At 37.0% G+C, this 17,723-nt stretch overlaps 1 protein-coding gene across 9 annotated transcripts in view; it reads left to right on the top strand.

The window, feature by feature from the left end:
- Window positions 1-17,723, top strand: part of LOC5578376 (protein tramtrack, beta isoform) — a 524,610-nt gene that overhangs the window by 500,811 nt on the left and 6,076 nt on the right. For 7 of the 9 annotated variants that reach the window (XM_021839452.1, XM_021839456.1, XM_021839450.1 and 4 more), the window contains one exon: window positions 14,689-14,942. In XM_021839452.1, coding sequence (XP_021695144.1) covers window positions 14,689-14,942 — 254 coding nt within the window. Of the gene's footprint in view, window positions 1-462; window positions 14,307-14,688; window positions 14,943-17,723 lie in introns of those variants that run through there. The other 2 variants (XM_021839458.1, XM_021839457.1) reach the window with 1 other exon arrangement.

Below are 17,723 nucleotides of genomic sequence, written 5' to 3'. Positions count from 1 at the left end.
AGTTTCGGCATTCTACACCGTTCTCCTCCTCATTGATCTTTTTTTTTTCTATTAAATTTGTTGCCCAAACAAAATACTTACATGGTTCGTGAAGCATCCGTTATTTTTTTCCATTCCGTCAAAGAAGGGATGTTTCAGTGATTGGTGCACTTCTTTTTCTATTAAATTCGCTGCCTCAAACAAAATACTTACCAACGAAAAGTTTCTATTGCAATAATTGATCTCCGTCATTCAGTTTCCAATCAGCAAAAGTGACAAAATCAGTTTTCTTCTGTTGAATTATCTGAACCTTTAGTATGTTGCCATTTTGAAGTTTGCTTGGAAGAGTGAATTGCAGCATGAGATCGTATCTCATCATACTGAGAAAGTTATCTGTAAAGATATACGTTTAAATATGGATTGCAGCCTTAAAATCCATCTTCAATAAACCTCAAGTAATTATATATTTCCCGCAAAATCCAGGTGAGCGACCGTTTCGCTGCGGGATGTGCGGCAAGACGTTCTCCCGATCGACGATCTTGAAGGCACACGAGAAGACGCACTACCCGAAGTACGTGCGAAAGTTCCTATCGCCTTCGCCTATCGATGGGAAGGACGACTCGCCCCAATAGTGCGACGATCTGCACCTGCTGAACTTCCTCCTGCTCTATAACCTGCAGCATCATTGTGATATGTACGGCTTCACCTGAACGATCTTCAGCATCTCCCCCGTAAAGAACAAGCAAAATGTAAAGTAGTACCAGCAGCCGATCGGAGAGAGCAAACCAAACTGTAATGAAACAAAAATTGATAAATCTGAAGCAGGATACCAGCAGATGGCAGTGCGAACATAACATACAAAACCAACTATAGCGGGAAGTGACGCACAGGAGAAGCCTCCGTACACTAAAAGTTAAAAAGTAACTTACACACCCACACATATATACCAATACGGGACAACAAAAGAAGCTATTAAGAAAAACTAACAAGACATCCCCTAGTAGCAAACCCTTCGTTTCCTCCCCCTGAAAAGAAATAAACAAAAAAAAAAACACGATAATGTTAGGATGAACCGCGCGAGTAATGAAGCAATATATACATATAAAGAGTAATTTTATATAGTAATCAACCTACCACACAACACAAAAACACACACACGCAGACACAACCACGTATAATGTAATTAAAATATATTGGTGCTATTTATACCAATAAAAACTTCGTAACAGGTTACTGGCGAGATGGCAAAGTAAAAACAAAAAAGTCGCAAAATTACCGATCAAATTGTCAATTTTTGGAGGACGAAATTCAAATCAGTGAAAACACAAATTTTTGCTAGAACGAACGAGCGGACTACTGCGTTGAGCGATTGCACTGCGAAGCGTGCTGTTTCCATGGAGACGCACGATCGGTTACATGCTTCGTCAACACTGTCAGAGGCATCGTTCGCTCAAGCCCGGTGAAAAAAATCGAAGTAATCACTTAAACACACACAGTACACAAACATAATTAATTGAAAAAAGACATCTGTGATCTTATTGAATATTAATTAATTGAGTTAGTTATTATCTATCCCGAGCAAAATCAGATAAATCTGTGTGCAGTAAATGATAAAAACGCAAGCAAACAAACACAACAACTTTTCTCCTCTTAAAATAACACGTTGACGCGTGTGTTAACGATTAAATAATGTATCTTTTACAGAGTACACGCATACATGTTAATGCATCCTCCTCACAGAGCAGTTCCGTGTTGCAAAAGACAAACTGTGCATTATCTTTTTTGTTTTTATGAGTTTGCCGCCAAATAACAATTAGAGAAACCGAATCAAAATGCTGATTATTTGTTATCATTGTAAGACAGATTTTTTCATATATTTTCTTATTTCAAGCATAACACACAGCCGTAGAAAACACATTACACACACAAACAAAACACACACAATGACGTGGGAAGAGGACGAAGAAGGGCCAGGGGGAGAAAAAGAGAAAGTAGCGAAAGCATTACGTTCCTTATTAATGTGTAATGAATTTTAGTTTAAGAGCGATTTCTTTGGTCCGCATATTTATGGAAAGCACTCGGAAAATTACCGCTCTGAATCAGGTGTGTAAATTGTCGAAATCTGGCAAACATTAGTTTCTGAGTTCTTTCAGGGGCGGTTGGCAAAGAAGGAGAAGTCGAAAAAGAATACCAATTTAGGTCTTTAAGCGAAGGCAATTTGGAAGGAGAGACAGTAGGAATTTAGGCAAAATTAACTCTAGTTGCATATCACACGAGAAGAGTAATCACCCACACTCACACATACACACCTTTAATCTTTCACTCTTTAGAAAAAAAACGAAAATTATTCAAAACAAACTAATTTAAGCATGGTATAAACTTTAAATTCGTTCAAAATTAACCATTTTAGGTTTTCCGTATGGACGAAAACCATCAGATCAAAGGTGGAGGAGATGTTCAAAATTGACTGTTTCGGCAACAAAAAACCAAAGTTCAAAATTATCGTTTCGGCAAAACTAAGTAGCGTAACGCTACGGCTAAAAAACGTGTTGTGATAATCCTAGTTCAAATTTACGTTGTTAAGTTAAGCGATTCTTTCCTAGTATTTGTTGTGTAAGATTAGTTAAAACAAAAATTGCGAAAGGGAAATGGCGAATTGGCGACTTTTTTTCAAAAAGAACAAAACAAAAACGAAAACTCAAAAGGGAAAAACACTGAAACAAACATGCAAACAGAAGATTCTGCGTAACCATTGGCTGTGATAGAGATGAACAATTTACCGTTTTTGTTTTGTGGGCAGCGAAAGGGAAACCGAATCGCCCAACACAGGCAAAACATAATGTTAAGTAACTTAATTATAGGGCGAAATCCCGCCGAACAAACCCGCATCATTGGCGCACTCGTTTCGAACACTTCATGGATCTCAAAATTTATTGTGATGAAACGGTTTCCGTTTCCGTTTAGGTAGAGTAACGAAAAATCCATTCTACAAACAAGGCAACCAATCAAGTCAAAATTTACCTTTATTGAATCGAATCAAAATTTTATTTTTAGGCTTAGTTATTCAAAATTTTATTTCGGCAAACCATAATTGAGTTATTTAATATATTGACGCAATCGATGACAGATACGCGGAGCAAACCGCGTAATTTTCTCGATATGTTTTCCCACGTAGAAATGAAAGCTATTAAGTCCTTCGATATGTTAACAAAAAAAAAACAAAATCTAATCTTAGAAAATAACGCAACGCGTTTGACACACGTTTTCTCCTCCACTTTGTGAATCGAGATTTAATAATTTTATGCAAAGAAAGCTAAAACAAAACGAATAAGATTAAACAATTGCTACTGGGTAGTAGATAGTAGTGCTTAGTGCTAGTGCTTAAAGTTGTTAAGGATGATGAAAAAAAACAACGTTTGGTTCAAACTCAATTTTCTTTCAAGTGTTACATTCCATTTGTTATAGAGACACAAACACACTTGTAAACACAAATATCCCCGCACCTCAACACATACACACGCACATCATAAGAACAATCAGTTACACAGTTGAATTAGTTCAAGCACGCTTACGTCTTAACCTCAATCTTTGTTCTTCTATTTTGTTGCTCCGTTTTTAACACTCACACAATGTGATATATTGTTCCCTCGTCTGTGTATTTTTTCCCCTGTAAAAGCCTTACACTGTTTAATGTTTCCACACATCGTCAGCTTCTTAAGCAAACAAGTAGATGTACACCACTCCACCTCCAACGAAGGCACTAGAGTTCTTGACTTGAATGGAGTTTTGCGGGGTGGAGAACGAAGAATTTTTTTTTATAAATTATATTTTATAAATCTAATTAATCGAAGTAACTCGACTGACGTCAAATTCGACCAAAATGTATGCTTACTTTGATTGACAGTGGCTACATATGATTCACATCAATCTGCTTGATTTATGAAATAGGTCCCTATAGCTCAGTAAAGCTTCTGTCGAGCAGATTTTCGATTTCTTTCGAGAAATTTTCCAGTTTTTAACAAAAAAGCTTTCCAACAGTTCAAAATGAAAATTAAAAGCGTTTCACATTACATTTTTGTTTTCAAACTTCTGACAACAAGCTACCAGCCACTGCTGAGAAGCTTTCCAAATTATGTCTAGAAGCTTTCCAGTTTCTGCCGAAAAACTCTCTGGCTTCTGATGAGAAGCTTCCCAGCTTCTGACGATAAGCTTTTTTCTGTTGTGTCGAGAAGTTTTTTCGTTTCTGTCGCTTTTTCGCTTATGTAGAGAAGCTTTCCCGCTTCTCTCGAGAATTCCGATGTTTCGGTTCACAATTCAAACCATGTTTCGACCAACTCTTATTTCCAACCCGCAAAACTCCAATCTACAGTCAAAGATGTTTAGATTTAAAATCGCAAAAGTGCAACACACGCCAACACAAAAATAAACCAGAAATTGATTACCATTAGAAACGAAACAAAGTTCCACAAAACGAAACTCCTCTTTCGGGTGACAAAAGCCCACATTGATTTACTTTATATTTTTAATTAAACTATTTACGAAGCAGGCAATCTTCACTGCAGTTGCTGCTGCTACAAGAGGAAATCGAAAGCCGGAAGCAACAAAATATTTCTGAAATATTTTTACCATAGCTAAAAGTTCCTTTTTGTTAATGCATATTCTGTTGTTTAGTTTAATTTTTAACTTAAATTATTTTGTCTTTGTTTTACCGCAAATACCGAGTACAGGATAGTATAGTTTACGCGCGCGCAGACAGACGTCTATCTGTCAAATGAACACAAACACACTCTCGAAACGGAGCCCAAGTGCTCGCGAAAATGGCTCGTTTCTGCAGAGTAGTTTGAGGCCAACTCACACATACAGACAGACTTGACCGCGAAAGAAAGGCAAACGTAAACCAACAAATATATATTTATTTTTCATATATTTACATGATGATTTTTCGATGACCGCAGCAAACTGCAGAGTGTGTTTGTGAACGAAACGACCAGAAGGAAAATAGGGTCAAATAGGAAGGGGTGAGACACTCTTCTTATTTACGGGGCGGATAACCTCAGTAGGCTATTAACTGGAAAGATGTTTTGTGTAGATGGAAACAAGTTGAACCAAGCGCGACACACATACACACACCTACCCGAGAAGACAGAAAAGAATCAACAGGGGAAGCAAAAAAAACGGATTACGGCCGTTTTTGATCATTATTGCTATTATATTATTGATGATTAGTGATTTAGCGTAAGGAATGAGTTCAGAGACAAGAGAGTTGAAACTCGTCGTGTGTAAAAAGAGATAAGGTAATATTATTGGAAGGAAATTCAATTATTAATATACTAATTCTATATACATATACTTAGAAAATATTTTAGTACTATTACAAAAAAGTAGGAAGCAAAACTGCAAGTTGCGGAAAACAAAGAGGAGAAAAACGAGCATAGCAATAATTATCACTTAAAAATATCTTGCAGAAGAAAGAAGAAGTTAAGTAAAAGAAAATGATTAAACTTTAGGATTTAGACGATAAGAGCATAGATCGTATTTATATGAAAAATATACCTTTTATATGAAAGAAGGAAAAAACCATAAAACAGAACATATATCAGCACATGGACACACGTTTAGAAATAGTTACATTAACACACAAAAGTACATGAAGAAAATGTAATTAGAGATACACTCACACCCTCATACAGCGGAATGCCGCGGACGCTATTGAATGCACCTTCACACCAACACATTCGGATCCGACCAGGCATTCACAACTTATCGGACACGCTTCCGGGGGACACAACACAGCAAATCATAAATCTAAATACAACATGTTTAGAATTTCACCTTTTCTCCTCAAGGAAACAACGTATCATAGTGACGGAAAAGGCGTGAAAAATATTTTTATAAAAAACCAAACCCCTCACATAAACACTTACACCCGTACACATATACAAATCGACGAACCGGTTTAAAATGACACACATACATACACTGAAGCAAATGTGACTAAAATCGAAAGCGCCGAATCGGAAATGTAACTCTGAAATTTTGACGATGATAAAACAATCAAATTCCAAGCAGAGTTTTCGATTTTTGGTCAATTTGTAGCTTAGAGTGCCTCTAAATAATAAACAAGAAATGAAAGTAAAATATAACAAGTTGATTTAATTTTGAAAACAATATTATGATTGAAATAAATAAGAAGAAACTGTAAAAATAAAGCAAAAAATTCACAAACACAGACACAAATGAAAACCCATTTAGTCGGTTAAGGTTGATGATATTACCCAGAACAATACAAACACATTCACACGAACAGACACTCACACCCTAAATACAAAAGACTATAAGGAGAAACTTATCTGCGTGAATGACACACAGCTACACTTGCACTGGTCCAGAGAGACCAGCAAGTCACACATACACCCTTACGTTTAGGTCATACTCACTCATACAAACGGATGCACGCTTTTGAGCCAGAGGGCAACTAGGCGTTAAGACGAGTTTGAAATTAAACATTAGATCAAAACAAAACCCAAAAAAAAACAATTACGGTCGTAGAAGAAGACAACAGAAAAATTGCTTCAGCAGACTAAATTTACGTACATCGTTAAGAAAGTAGTTGCGATATGATAAAAATTATGCTTCTTTTGGTTGAAACCCCTGTTTGAGATTCGAATCTATTTAGGCGAAAGATACACAATAATCTGTGATTTTGATAATAAAAGAAAAAAAGTGAAAAGAAATCATTTGGAAGCATTTTAGGATTGTCGCCAAAATAAAGATGACAAAATTCAAAATTCATCGAAACGTTTCGGAACTGATTAAAATTACTAGAAACAATAACAATTGGCTGTAAGACAAAAACATTTGGAACTGAGCTTTATTTGGCATTTTTCATTTCGGCAAACGGCGCTAGTCAAAATTCAAAATTTACCAAACCAAAATTATAGCTTTATTGTTGTTATCTTAATAGAAAACAAATTTTCCTAGTTTAGGTGCAAAATTTTCGTTTAATTCTCTATTTTTCGGCGATAAATATACATTTTTTGGTAAAGCTGTAAGGAATATTACCAAATATGTCTCAAAAAAGGTTAAAATTGTATCTTGTAAGCGTGAAGCGCGACCATTAGTTGAGTCTGTACGTTTAGGCAAATTAAGGCAAAACACTTAGTTCGATTTTTGATGGTAAGTGTATAGAAAACATAGGAAAAAAAACTGAACAAAAAATGAATCTTGAGCGATGCTGCAAGCGAGAAATTCCACAGGGTGACTAAAATAAACAGTTTTTCATACAAACGCATGGGATCCAAGTTTCTTCTTCATACACGGCGAGGCTTAAATCGTACCTTTCTCCGTTTTGAGTTTAGTTTTCGAATAGACGATAGTAGCATTTTAGTTTTCATAGCAACCAGCAAATGTAGTAGCACCATCAAATCAACCGGCGAATGTTTCTTTGACAGATCGGATCCAGCGGCAGTCGTCAAACAAACAATAAACAATGCTAGTTATTGAGTTTGCTTTGTTTAACACACACACAAATGCGCACCCCCATAGAAAATCAATCAAAACACTCACATACAAACACACATAGCAGGATAAAGGACTACATCAACCGGAACAACAACAAACAGACAAGCAGAGAAATGAAGAAAATAATAGCTCAGGGCAACTCAAATTCTTCCATAATATATCAATAGAGAAACAAGACAAACCAAATACCGGATCAGCAATGCTGACGAGAGACACTCACACACATACAAACTCACAAACACGCGCGCAGCCAGAAACAGACAAATCCGACAACCCTAACTTGCAATGAACAAGGCAGAGGCATGCGGATTGTGAATAGAGCAATACAAAGTATATATTTTTACCAATACAATAGCGAAAAGACCGATACCGAATATCTACATTGTTACTGGGCACTCACCCATCCATTCATTCCCACACTTACACAAACCTTTCTATACAAATGCACTCACCTTTGGCCTTCTGTTGTGGCGTACGATTTCTCTATCGTTTCTTCTGTTGAATTGGTAACTCTACGATAACCCGGCTACTGTGATGATCAATTGATCTGTCAAATTGAGAACAGCAGTAAATGTTAACAATTCTCATCTTTCTCAATTTCACTCAACGCACTTCAAACACACACAATAGCAAACCTTATAAAGGGTATGTAGCGTCGACAAACAATAGATAGTTATACAAACAAAACACTCACAATCTGACAGCCGCGAAAACAGAATCGAATTTACCGCAACATAACCTCCAATCCTTAGTTTGCGAAGAAGACGACGGATTATTCCGGGCGGAATGAACGCGCGACGTATAGCAGGATGAGAAAATATGATTCAACATCAAGTGTTCTTTAACCGTATTTTTAAACAGAAAAAAAAATAAACAGGATTACAGTTGCTAGCACGCCACACCGTGCCGCAGACCGGTCACACTGACAGCTGCCGCAGGGTGGTGTGTTCCATATACAACTACTACAATTGTTCAAAACTCACAGAAAAAAAGCAAATAAACATCTTTACTTACTTATTTGCAGTGAGGTTTACACGAACTGATAATACCTTATACGAAACTTAATTGACAGAAGCGAAAACAACTGTGAGATACAACAAACCTTACAAACAAAAGTAACAGAAATAAAAAACCGTAAACAATAGAACTGGTGATTTTTTATATACATACAATACAAACACACACTCAAACAGAAATAGGCAGCATTAAACGAATTGGATTGTTATAAGCGTTGATTGTTGTATGTACACTCTTATTGTCTCGCGGGCGACAGAAATGATTATAATCACACTACAAGTGCAGCAACTGGTCTAGAGAGCAATCATCTTTTATTGTTTTTCGGTTTATCTTTTCATTCAATTGCACACACACAACAAAAAGTGGGCGCATTTGCGCCTAAACAATAGATTTCAAATCGGAAGAATTAGTTCACAATGAGATGACGAATGGTGATTTCATTTGAAAACTGGCACCACTTCGGGCAGCAATGAGATGTTGGTTTGGTTTTGCTTGTGGGTTGCTTCGATGATAATTCATGTTTCAATGTTGACGAGCTTACAACTACTGAGAAGGTGTTTTTAAAATGCTTTCAATTGGTGTAAACCTTCCAGACTTCTGCTTAAAATTTTCCAGCTTCTACAGATTGCTTCGGTTGAGAAGATTTCGGGCTGCGGTTAAGAAGCTTTTCAGCTTCTTTAGAGAAGCTATTCAACTTCGGTTGAGAAGCTATCCAGTTTTGGTTTAGGAAGCTTTCTTAGCTTCGGATAGGAAGGTTTAAAACTTCGATTGAGAAGCTTTACAGCTACGGTTTAAAAGCTTCCCAACTTACGTTGAGAAACTATCCAGCTTCGATGTGAAGAATTCCAGCTTCGGTTAAGACGCAATCAAGCTACAGTTATCAGCTTCCCACTTCTGTTTAGAAACTTTCCAGCTTCAGTTAAGAAGCTTTCCAATTTCGGTTTAGAAGCTTTCTAGTTTTGCTTAAGCAGTCAGCTTTATTAAGAAGCATTCCAGCTACAGTTACAAGCTTCCGTTTAGAAGCTTTTCAGCTTCAGTTGAAACATTTTCCAGTTTGGGTAGAAAAGCTTTTCAGCTCCGGTTGAAAAGCTTACCATCTTCGATTGAGAAGCTTTACCGTTTAGATTGAGAAGCTTAATAAATCTTCGAACTGTTTAGTGGAATACCTGTAAGTAAATGGAATCCGAAATAAGTATTATTCTATTTGATTTTAACTAGAGTGATCTGAGCCACGCGTATTTCGACCTCAACTCTAAGGCCGTAAACTCTAATTGTTATTAAATGCTGTAGTACTAATTTCGGTTTTCATTTACAAAACTTTTCCAGCTTTGGTTAAGAAGCTTCCAAGCTTCGGTTGAATAGTTTTCCAATTTTGGTTGAGAAGCTTCGGTCAAAAGCTAATCCAGCTTCAGTTATGTAGCTCCCAGGCTTCTGCTGCAAAGTTTCTAAAATTATGTTAAGGAGCTTCCAAACCTTTGGTCTAAGAAGCTTTAGGCTTCTGCTCTGAGAAGCTTCCAATATTCGTCTCTAAGGCTTCTGCAAAGCTTCCATACCTCTGCTCTGAAAAGCTTCCAGCCTTCTGCTCTGAGAAGCTTCCAGGCTTATGCTCTGAGGAGGTTTCAGACTTCTGCTCTGAGAAGTTTTCAGAATTTAGCTCTGAGAAGCTTTCAGACCTCTGCTCTGAGAAGGTTTTAGACTTCTGCTCTAAGAAGGTTTCAGGCTTCTGCTCTGAAAAGTTTTTAAACTTCTGCTCTGAGAAGCTTTGAGATTTCTACTCTAAAAAGCTTTCAGACTTCTGCTCTGAGAAGTTTTCAGACTTCTGCTCTGAGAAGCTTTTAAAATTCTGCTCTGAGAAGCTTTCACACTTTTGCTCTAAGAAGCTTCAAGGCTTTTGCTCTGAGAAGCTTAAAGACTACTGCTCTGAGAAGCTTTCAGACTTCTGCTCTAAGAAGCTTTCAGGCTTATGCTCTGAAAGCTTTCAGATTTCTACTCTGAGAAGCTTTCACACTTCTGCTCTGAGAAGCTTTCAAACTTCTGCTCTGAGAAACTTTCAGACTTTTGCTCTAAGAAGCTTTCAGGCTTTTGCTCTGAGAAGCTTTCAGAATTCTGCTCTGAGAAGTTTCCAGATTTCTACTCTGAGAAGCTTTCAGACTTCTGATCTGAGAAGTTTTCGGACTTCTGCTCTCAGAGGCTTTCAGACTTCTGCTCTGAGTAAATTTCAGGTTTATGCTCTGATAAGCTTTCAGACTTTTGCTTTGAGAAGCTTACAGACTTCTGCTCTGAGAAGTTTTCAGATGTCTACTCTAAGAAGGTTTCAGACTTCTGCTGTGAGAAGGTTCCAAGCTACTGCTCTGAGAAGCTACCAGGCTTCTGCTCTGAGAAGCTACCAGGCTTCTGCTCTGAGAAGCTTCCTGGCTTATGCTCTGATAAGCTTCCAGGCTTATGTTCTGATAAGCTTTCAGATGTCTACTCTAAGAAGCTTTCAGACTTCAGCTCTGAGAAGTTTTCAGACTTTTTCTCTGAGAAGCTTTCAGACTTCTGCTCTGAGAAGCTTTCAGACTTGTGCTCTAAGAAGCTTTCAGACTTCTGCTCTGAAAAGTTTTCAGATGTCTGCTCTGAGAAGCTTCCATGCTTATGCTCTGAGATGTTTTCAGAATTCTGCTTTGAGAAGCTTCCAGACTTCAGCTCTGAGAAGCTTCCAGGCTTATGCTCTGATAAGCTTCCAGGCTTATGCTCTGATAAGCTTTCAGATGTCTACTCTAAGAAGCTTTCAGACTTCAGCTCTGAGAAGTTTTCAGGCTTTTCTCTGAGAAGCTTTCAGACTTCTGCTATAAGAAGCTTTCAGACTTCTTCTCTGAGAAGTTTTCAGATGTCTACTCTAAGAAGGTTTCAGACTTCTGCTGTGAGAAGGTTCCAAGCTACTGCTCTGAGAAGCTACCAGGCTTCTGCTCTGAGAAGCTTCCAGGCTTATGTTCTGATAAGCTTTCAGATTTCTACTCTAAGAAGCTTCCAGACTACTGCTCAAAGAAGCTTCCAAACTTCTGCTCTGAGAAGCTTTCAGACTTCTGCTCTGAAAAGCTTCCAGTCTTATGCTTTGAGAAGCTTTCAGAATTCTGCTGTGAGATGCTTTCAAACTTCTGCTCAGTGAAGCTATCAGACTCTGACAAGCTTCCAGGTTTATGCTCTTATAAGCTTTCAGACTTCTGCTCTGAGAAGCTTTCAGACTTCTGCTTTGATAAGCTTACAGACTTCTGCGCTTAGAAGCTTCCAGGTTTCTGCTCTAAGAAGCTTTCAGGCTTCTCATAAGCAGCAGTATTGCAGTTTCAATGAAATTTTTAAAGTAAAATTCTTCTCCACCTATGCAAAACTGAACTACACTCAAACATCCTGTGAAATCTTCTTGAAATATACCATACGAACACATAACATGTTAACACTCTTTTACATGTAATATTCAAAATAGACAACAAGCCCAACTCAATCTGTTTTAACACAACATACAACCGTAAGAGTAACTAACCGTATAATTTGAGTGCCAAGCTACACAAATTCATTCTTACAGACACATACACAAACACTGACACACTCATGCAATACCGACAAACAAATTTTTTAACAGACCCAATCATGAGCTCACCAACTCAAACAAAATGGTGCAGTGCGAAATCATTTAAGGAATTTCTCTCAAAAAGCGAAACAATTACAAAGGAAAAACTACGCTGGATACGCAGACACAAACGATACGAAAAAGAAACAGAAATTGGTCACGCATGAGAACAAACAAACAGAAGAAAAATAAGCAGCAGAAGAATCACACACATATATTATTACCGATAAACAGAAGTAAATCTAATATTGTAATGAACAGAATAAGAATTAAGAAAATAAGAGAAAATACACACACTGTAGTGCCTGTTCCAAAAAATTAAAAGATATAAACAGTAAATTAAAAACAAAACAAAAACCGAGAATGAAAAAGTTGAAATGTCACTCACACACACACACTGACGCATCGTATGCGTTGTGGGAGCGAAATGGGCAAGCGAGAGAGGGAAAGAGTATGCGATGGAAGAGAAAGCAATTGTTGGCTTTTGTCGTCGTTTTGTAGGAATAAGTTCAACCAACCAAGCGAACAATTCTCCTCGAGTTTTCCCCTCCCTTATAGTTTTCCGTTTTACCTTAGAGGTTTAAGTTTTCCCGTGCTAAGTTGCAAGTAGATAAGTGTAGTTTGTCTTAGGTTCTATTCTTCCTACTGTATGAGTTATTACCGAAATAAAAAGAATTTAAGCGAGAAAAAAAATACAAACTACATTTTAGGGATGATTGTCTTTACCATTTAAGGAAAGCTGCAAAGAAGTGAGACAAAGTTATTGGGAAAGAACGAAAACATTTGATGCGAATCGCTAGTGTTTAACGAGAGCCGCGGATAAGAGAAAGCTGAATGGTGATTTTGTTTTCCCATTCGAATAACTTCGGATTTTTCGCCCTCGTGCGATGGTTAATTGTCGCAGTGAGGGCGGATTGCGACACACACACACATATTTGTAGTAGAAAGCATCGCTTTTGTTACTTTAAGCATATTTAACCCGAATTAAGAGGCGAGCGGACAGAAGTGAAATCGATTTTACTTAGTATCGTAAAATATATAAAAAATAAAAATGCATCGTTTTGATGGAAAATTGTAGATAAAGTGCAAAAAATACAAAACAAAATAAAAAATAATATATTTTTCAAAGCCGAATAGAACGAGTTAAGAAAGTAAGTTGATTTGTTCTACTTTTCTAATTTTACACACACACTCAAATAGACAGAAAAAGCTGGTTAAAAGCTAAGTGAAAATAAGAAAAAAAAACAATTGAAATTGATGTTATGTTGAAGTTTTTCTCTTAAAAGTAAGGCGAATTTAAGCAACAAACAATACAAAACTGGATTATTTACAGCAGTTCTGATTCTATTGATTTATTTACACCGCAGCAGATATAAATAAGAAGCAAAAATCCGAAACCTGAAATAGAAAAAGATCGAAGGGTCACGCCACATAACGCTAGGACCAGCGGGCGTTACTTGTTAGCTCGTCCTGCGTGTGTGTTCGTGAGCGACACAACCTCCTCATCAAAACTACACGCCAACACACACCCACACAATTCAAACAGACACTGAAGCTAAACAGAACCGAGAATTGAACGGAAGACTTACATAACTATTCATATAACGCAACAGCTGGGCTGAACGTAACGTCAGTTTCAATTAGTTTTCGAAGCGTGGTAAAACCGAATCGCAGACCACCAGGAAATAGACAAGTTTTTGGGTTTCACTAGCATGTCCATTTAAGTTGAAATTAGCTTTTTTCTCGTATACTTACACTGACACAGAAAATATAACCTAAAAAAAACACTTAGAAATGACCAAAATTGACTTCCACACTGCTTTGAAGCGATATGAAAAAAAAACTAAAATAAAGTTATTAAAAAGTAAAAAGTAAAATTATGAGAAACTTTTAGCTGCCTTTAGACCCAAAATCTTGAATCAATACACACACACTCGAATGAGTTATAACATAATTTTCTCTTTGAGTATGAATAAAAAAAATTAAAGAACACTTCGCGAAAAACCCAAACTTAATGGACATGTAAGCAGAAGGTTGCGAAATCGATATTCACCCAAACAAACATAAAGAAAAAAAAATACACGAACACACAAATGCAGTGCAGTTTTGATGCAAATTATGAGAATGCAGAATTTGATACCGTTTTAAATTACAAACCCAAAATAAAAACAGAAGAAAAAAACCACACAACACAAAAACATGGAGAGCAAAACAAATTTAAAATGCATATCATAGTTGTAAAAAAATGAAAACAGAAAACAAAAAACAAAGAAAATCCAATTTTGACGAAAGTAAGAGAAAAATCCCAGAAAAAAAAACATAAGAAAAACACGCTGTAAAAATATTATAATTATTAGAGACGATGATGACGATGAAAAGATTGAAAAGAAAATAAAAACAAGTGAAAATACACAATAAAAAAGAAAATAAACTTTATCTATTTAATTTATTACCGTTTTTTGTCATTTCCTCAAGGCTGCTGCTCAAAACCTGGAAAGAAATGTCCTAACATCCACAGGACCAACCCTAAAACTAACAACCGAAACATCTTTTCCCTTCAACAGACTCTGAACCACTTTTTCGGGGCAACGACGTCAGCCGGCGGCTATACCCGGGCCACCGGAATCAAATCGGCTCCTTCGGCAACAGCGGCGGCCGCGGCCGCCACAGGCATCATTGGCTTCCCCGGAGCGGCTGTTGGTGCCATCCCTTTCGTGTTCCCTTTCGCACCACTGGGTTTGGGGCTGTTCGACACGGATCCCAAGCGAATTCTCAATCTGCTGCATCACCAGTCGGCACTAGCTGAGGAAGCATTGAGGTGAGCCTGAAGTTTTTAAATCGAATTGAAATCGAATCGAAATCGAATCGAAATCGAATCGAAATCGAATCGAAATCGAATCGAAATCGAATCGAAATCGAATCGAATCGAAATCGAATCGAAATCGAATCGAAATCGAATCGAATCGAATCGAATCGAAATCGAAATCGAATCGAAATCGAATCGAAATCGAATCGAAATCGAATCGAAATCGAATCGAAATCGAATCGAAATCGAATCGAAATCGAATCGAAATCGAATCGAAATCGAATCGAAATCGAATCGAAATCGAATCGAAATCGAATCGAAATCGAATCGAAATCGAATCGAAATCGAATCGAAATCGAATCGAAATCGAATCGAAATCGAATCGAAATCGAATCGAAATCGAATCGAAATCGAATCGAAATCGAATCGAAATCGAATCGAAATCGAATCGAAATCGAATCGAAATCGAATCGAAATCGAATCGAAATCGAATCGAAATCGAATCGAATCGAAATCGAATCGAAATCGAATCGAAATCGAATCGAAATCGAATCGAAATCGAATCGAAATCGAATCGAAATCGAATCGAAATCGAATCGAAATCGAATCGAAATCGAATCGAAATCGAATCGAAATCGAATCGAAATCGAATCGAAATCGAATCGAATCGAAATCGAATCGAAAATCGAATCGAAATCGAATCGAAATCGAATCGAAATCGAATCGAAATCGAATCGAAATCGAATCGAAATCGAATCGAAATCGAATCGAAATCGAATCGAAATCGAATCGAAATCGAATCGAAATCGAATCGAAATCGAATCGAAATCGAATTGAAATCGAATTGAAATCGAATTGAAATCGAATCGAAAATCGAATCGAAATCGAATCGAAATCGAATCGAAATCGAATTGAAATCGAATTGAAATCGAATTGAAATCGAATCGAAATCGAATCGAAATCGAATCGAATCGAAATCGAATCGAAATCGAATCGAATCGAATCGAATCGAAATCGAAATCGAATCGAAATCGAATCGAAATCGAATCGAAATCGAAATCGAAATCGAATCGAAATCGAATCGAAATCGAATCGAAATCGAATCGAAATCGAATCGAAATCGAATCGAAATCGAATCGAAATCGAATCGAAATCGAATCGAAATCGAATCGAAATCGAATCGAAATCGAATCGAAATCGAATCGAAATCGAATCGAAATCGAATCGAAATCGAATCGAAATCGAATCGAAATCGAATCGAAATCGAATCGAAATCGAATCGAAATCGAATCGAAAATCGAATCGAAATCGAATCGAAATCGAATCGAAATCGAATCGAAATCGAATCGAATCGAAATCGAAATCGAAATCGAATCGAATCGAATCGAAATCGAATTGAAATCGAATCGAAATCGAATTGAAATCGAATTCGAAATCGAATCGAAATCGAATCGAAATCGAATCGAAATCGAATCGAAATCGAATCGAAATCGAATCGAAATCGAATCGAAATCGAATCGAAATCGAATCGAAATCGAATCGAAATCGAATCGAAATCGAATCGAAATCGAATCGAAATCGAATCGAAATCGAATCGAAATCGATCGAAATCGAAATCGAAATCGAATCGAAATCGAATCGAAATCGAATCGAAATCGAATCGAAATCGAATCGAAATCGAATCGAAATCGAATCGAAATCGAATCGAAATCGAATCGAAATCGAATCGAAATCGAATCGAAATCGAATCGAAATCGAATCGAAATCGAATCGAAATCGAATCGAAATCGAATCGAAATCGAATCGAAATCGAATCGAAATCGAATCGAAATCGAATCGAAATCGAATCGAAATCGAATCGAAATCGAATCGAAATCGAATCGAAATCGAATCGAAATCGAATCGAAATCGAATCGAAATCGAATCGAAATCGAATCGAAATCGAATCGAAATCGAATCGAAATCGAATCGAAATCGAATCGAAATCGAATCGAAATCGAATCGAAATCGAATCGAATCGAATCGAATCGAAATCGAATCGAAATCGAATCGAAATCGAATCGAAATCGAATCGAAATCGAATCGAAATCGAATCGAAATCGAATCGAAATCGAATCGAAATCGAATCGAAATCGAATCGAAATCGAATCGAAATCGAAATCGAATCGAAATCGAATCGAAATCGAATCGAAATCGAATCGAAATCGAATCGAAATCGAATCGAAATCGAATCGAAATCGAATCGAAATCGAATCGAAATCGAATCGAATCGAAATCGAATCGAAATCGAATCGAAATCGAATCGAAATCGAATCGAAATCGAATCGAAATCGATCGAAATCGAATCGAAATCGAATCGAAATCGAATCGAAATCGAATCGAAATCGAATCGAAATCGAATCGAAATCGAATCGAAATCGAATCGAAATCGAATCGAAATCGAATCGAAATCGAATCGAAATCGAATCGAAATCGAATCGAAATCGAATCGAAATCGAATCGAAATCGAATCGAAATCGAATCGAAATCGAATCGAAATCGAATCGAATCGAATGAAATCGAATCGAAATCGAATCGAATCGAAATCGAATCGAAATCGAATCGAAATCGAATCGAAATCGAATCGAAATCGAATCGAAATCGAATCGAAATCGAATCGAAATCGAATCGAAATCGAATCGAAATCGAATCGAAATCGAATCGAAATCGAATCGAAATCGAATCGAAATCGAATCGAAATCGAATCGAAATCGAATCGAAATCGAATCGAAATCGAATCGAAATCGAATCGAA

This window comes from Aedes aegypti, chromosome 1 (assembly GCF_002204515.2).
Source record: "Aedes aegypti strain LVP_AGWG chromosome 1, AaegL5.0 Primary Assembly, whole genome shotgun sequence".
Taxonomy (NCBI): domain Eukaryota; kingdom Metazoa; phylum Arthropoda; class Insecta; order Diptera; family Culicidae; genus Aedes; species Aedes aegypti.
Note: the sequence above shows the minus strand (reverse complement) of the source record. Positions and strands in the feature narration are given on the sequence as shown.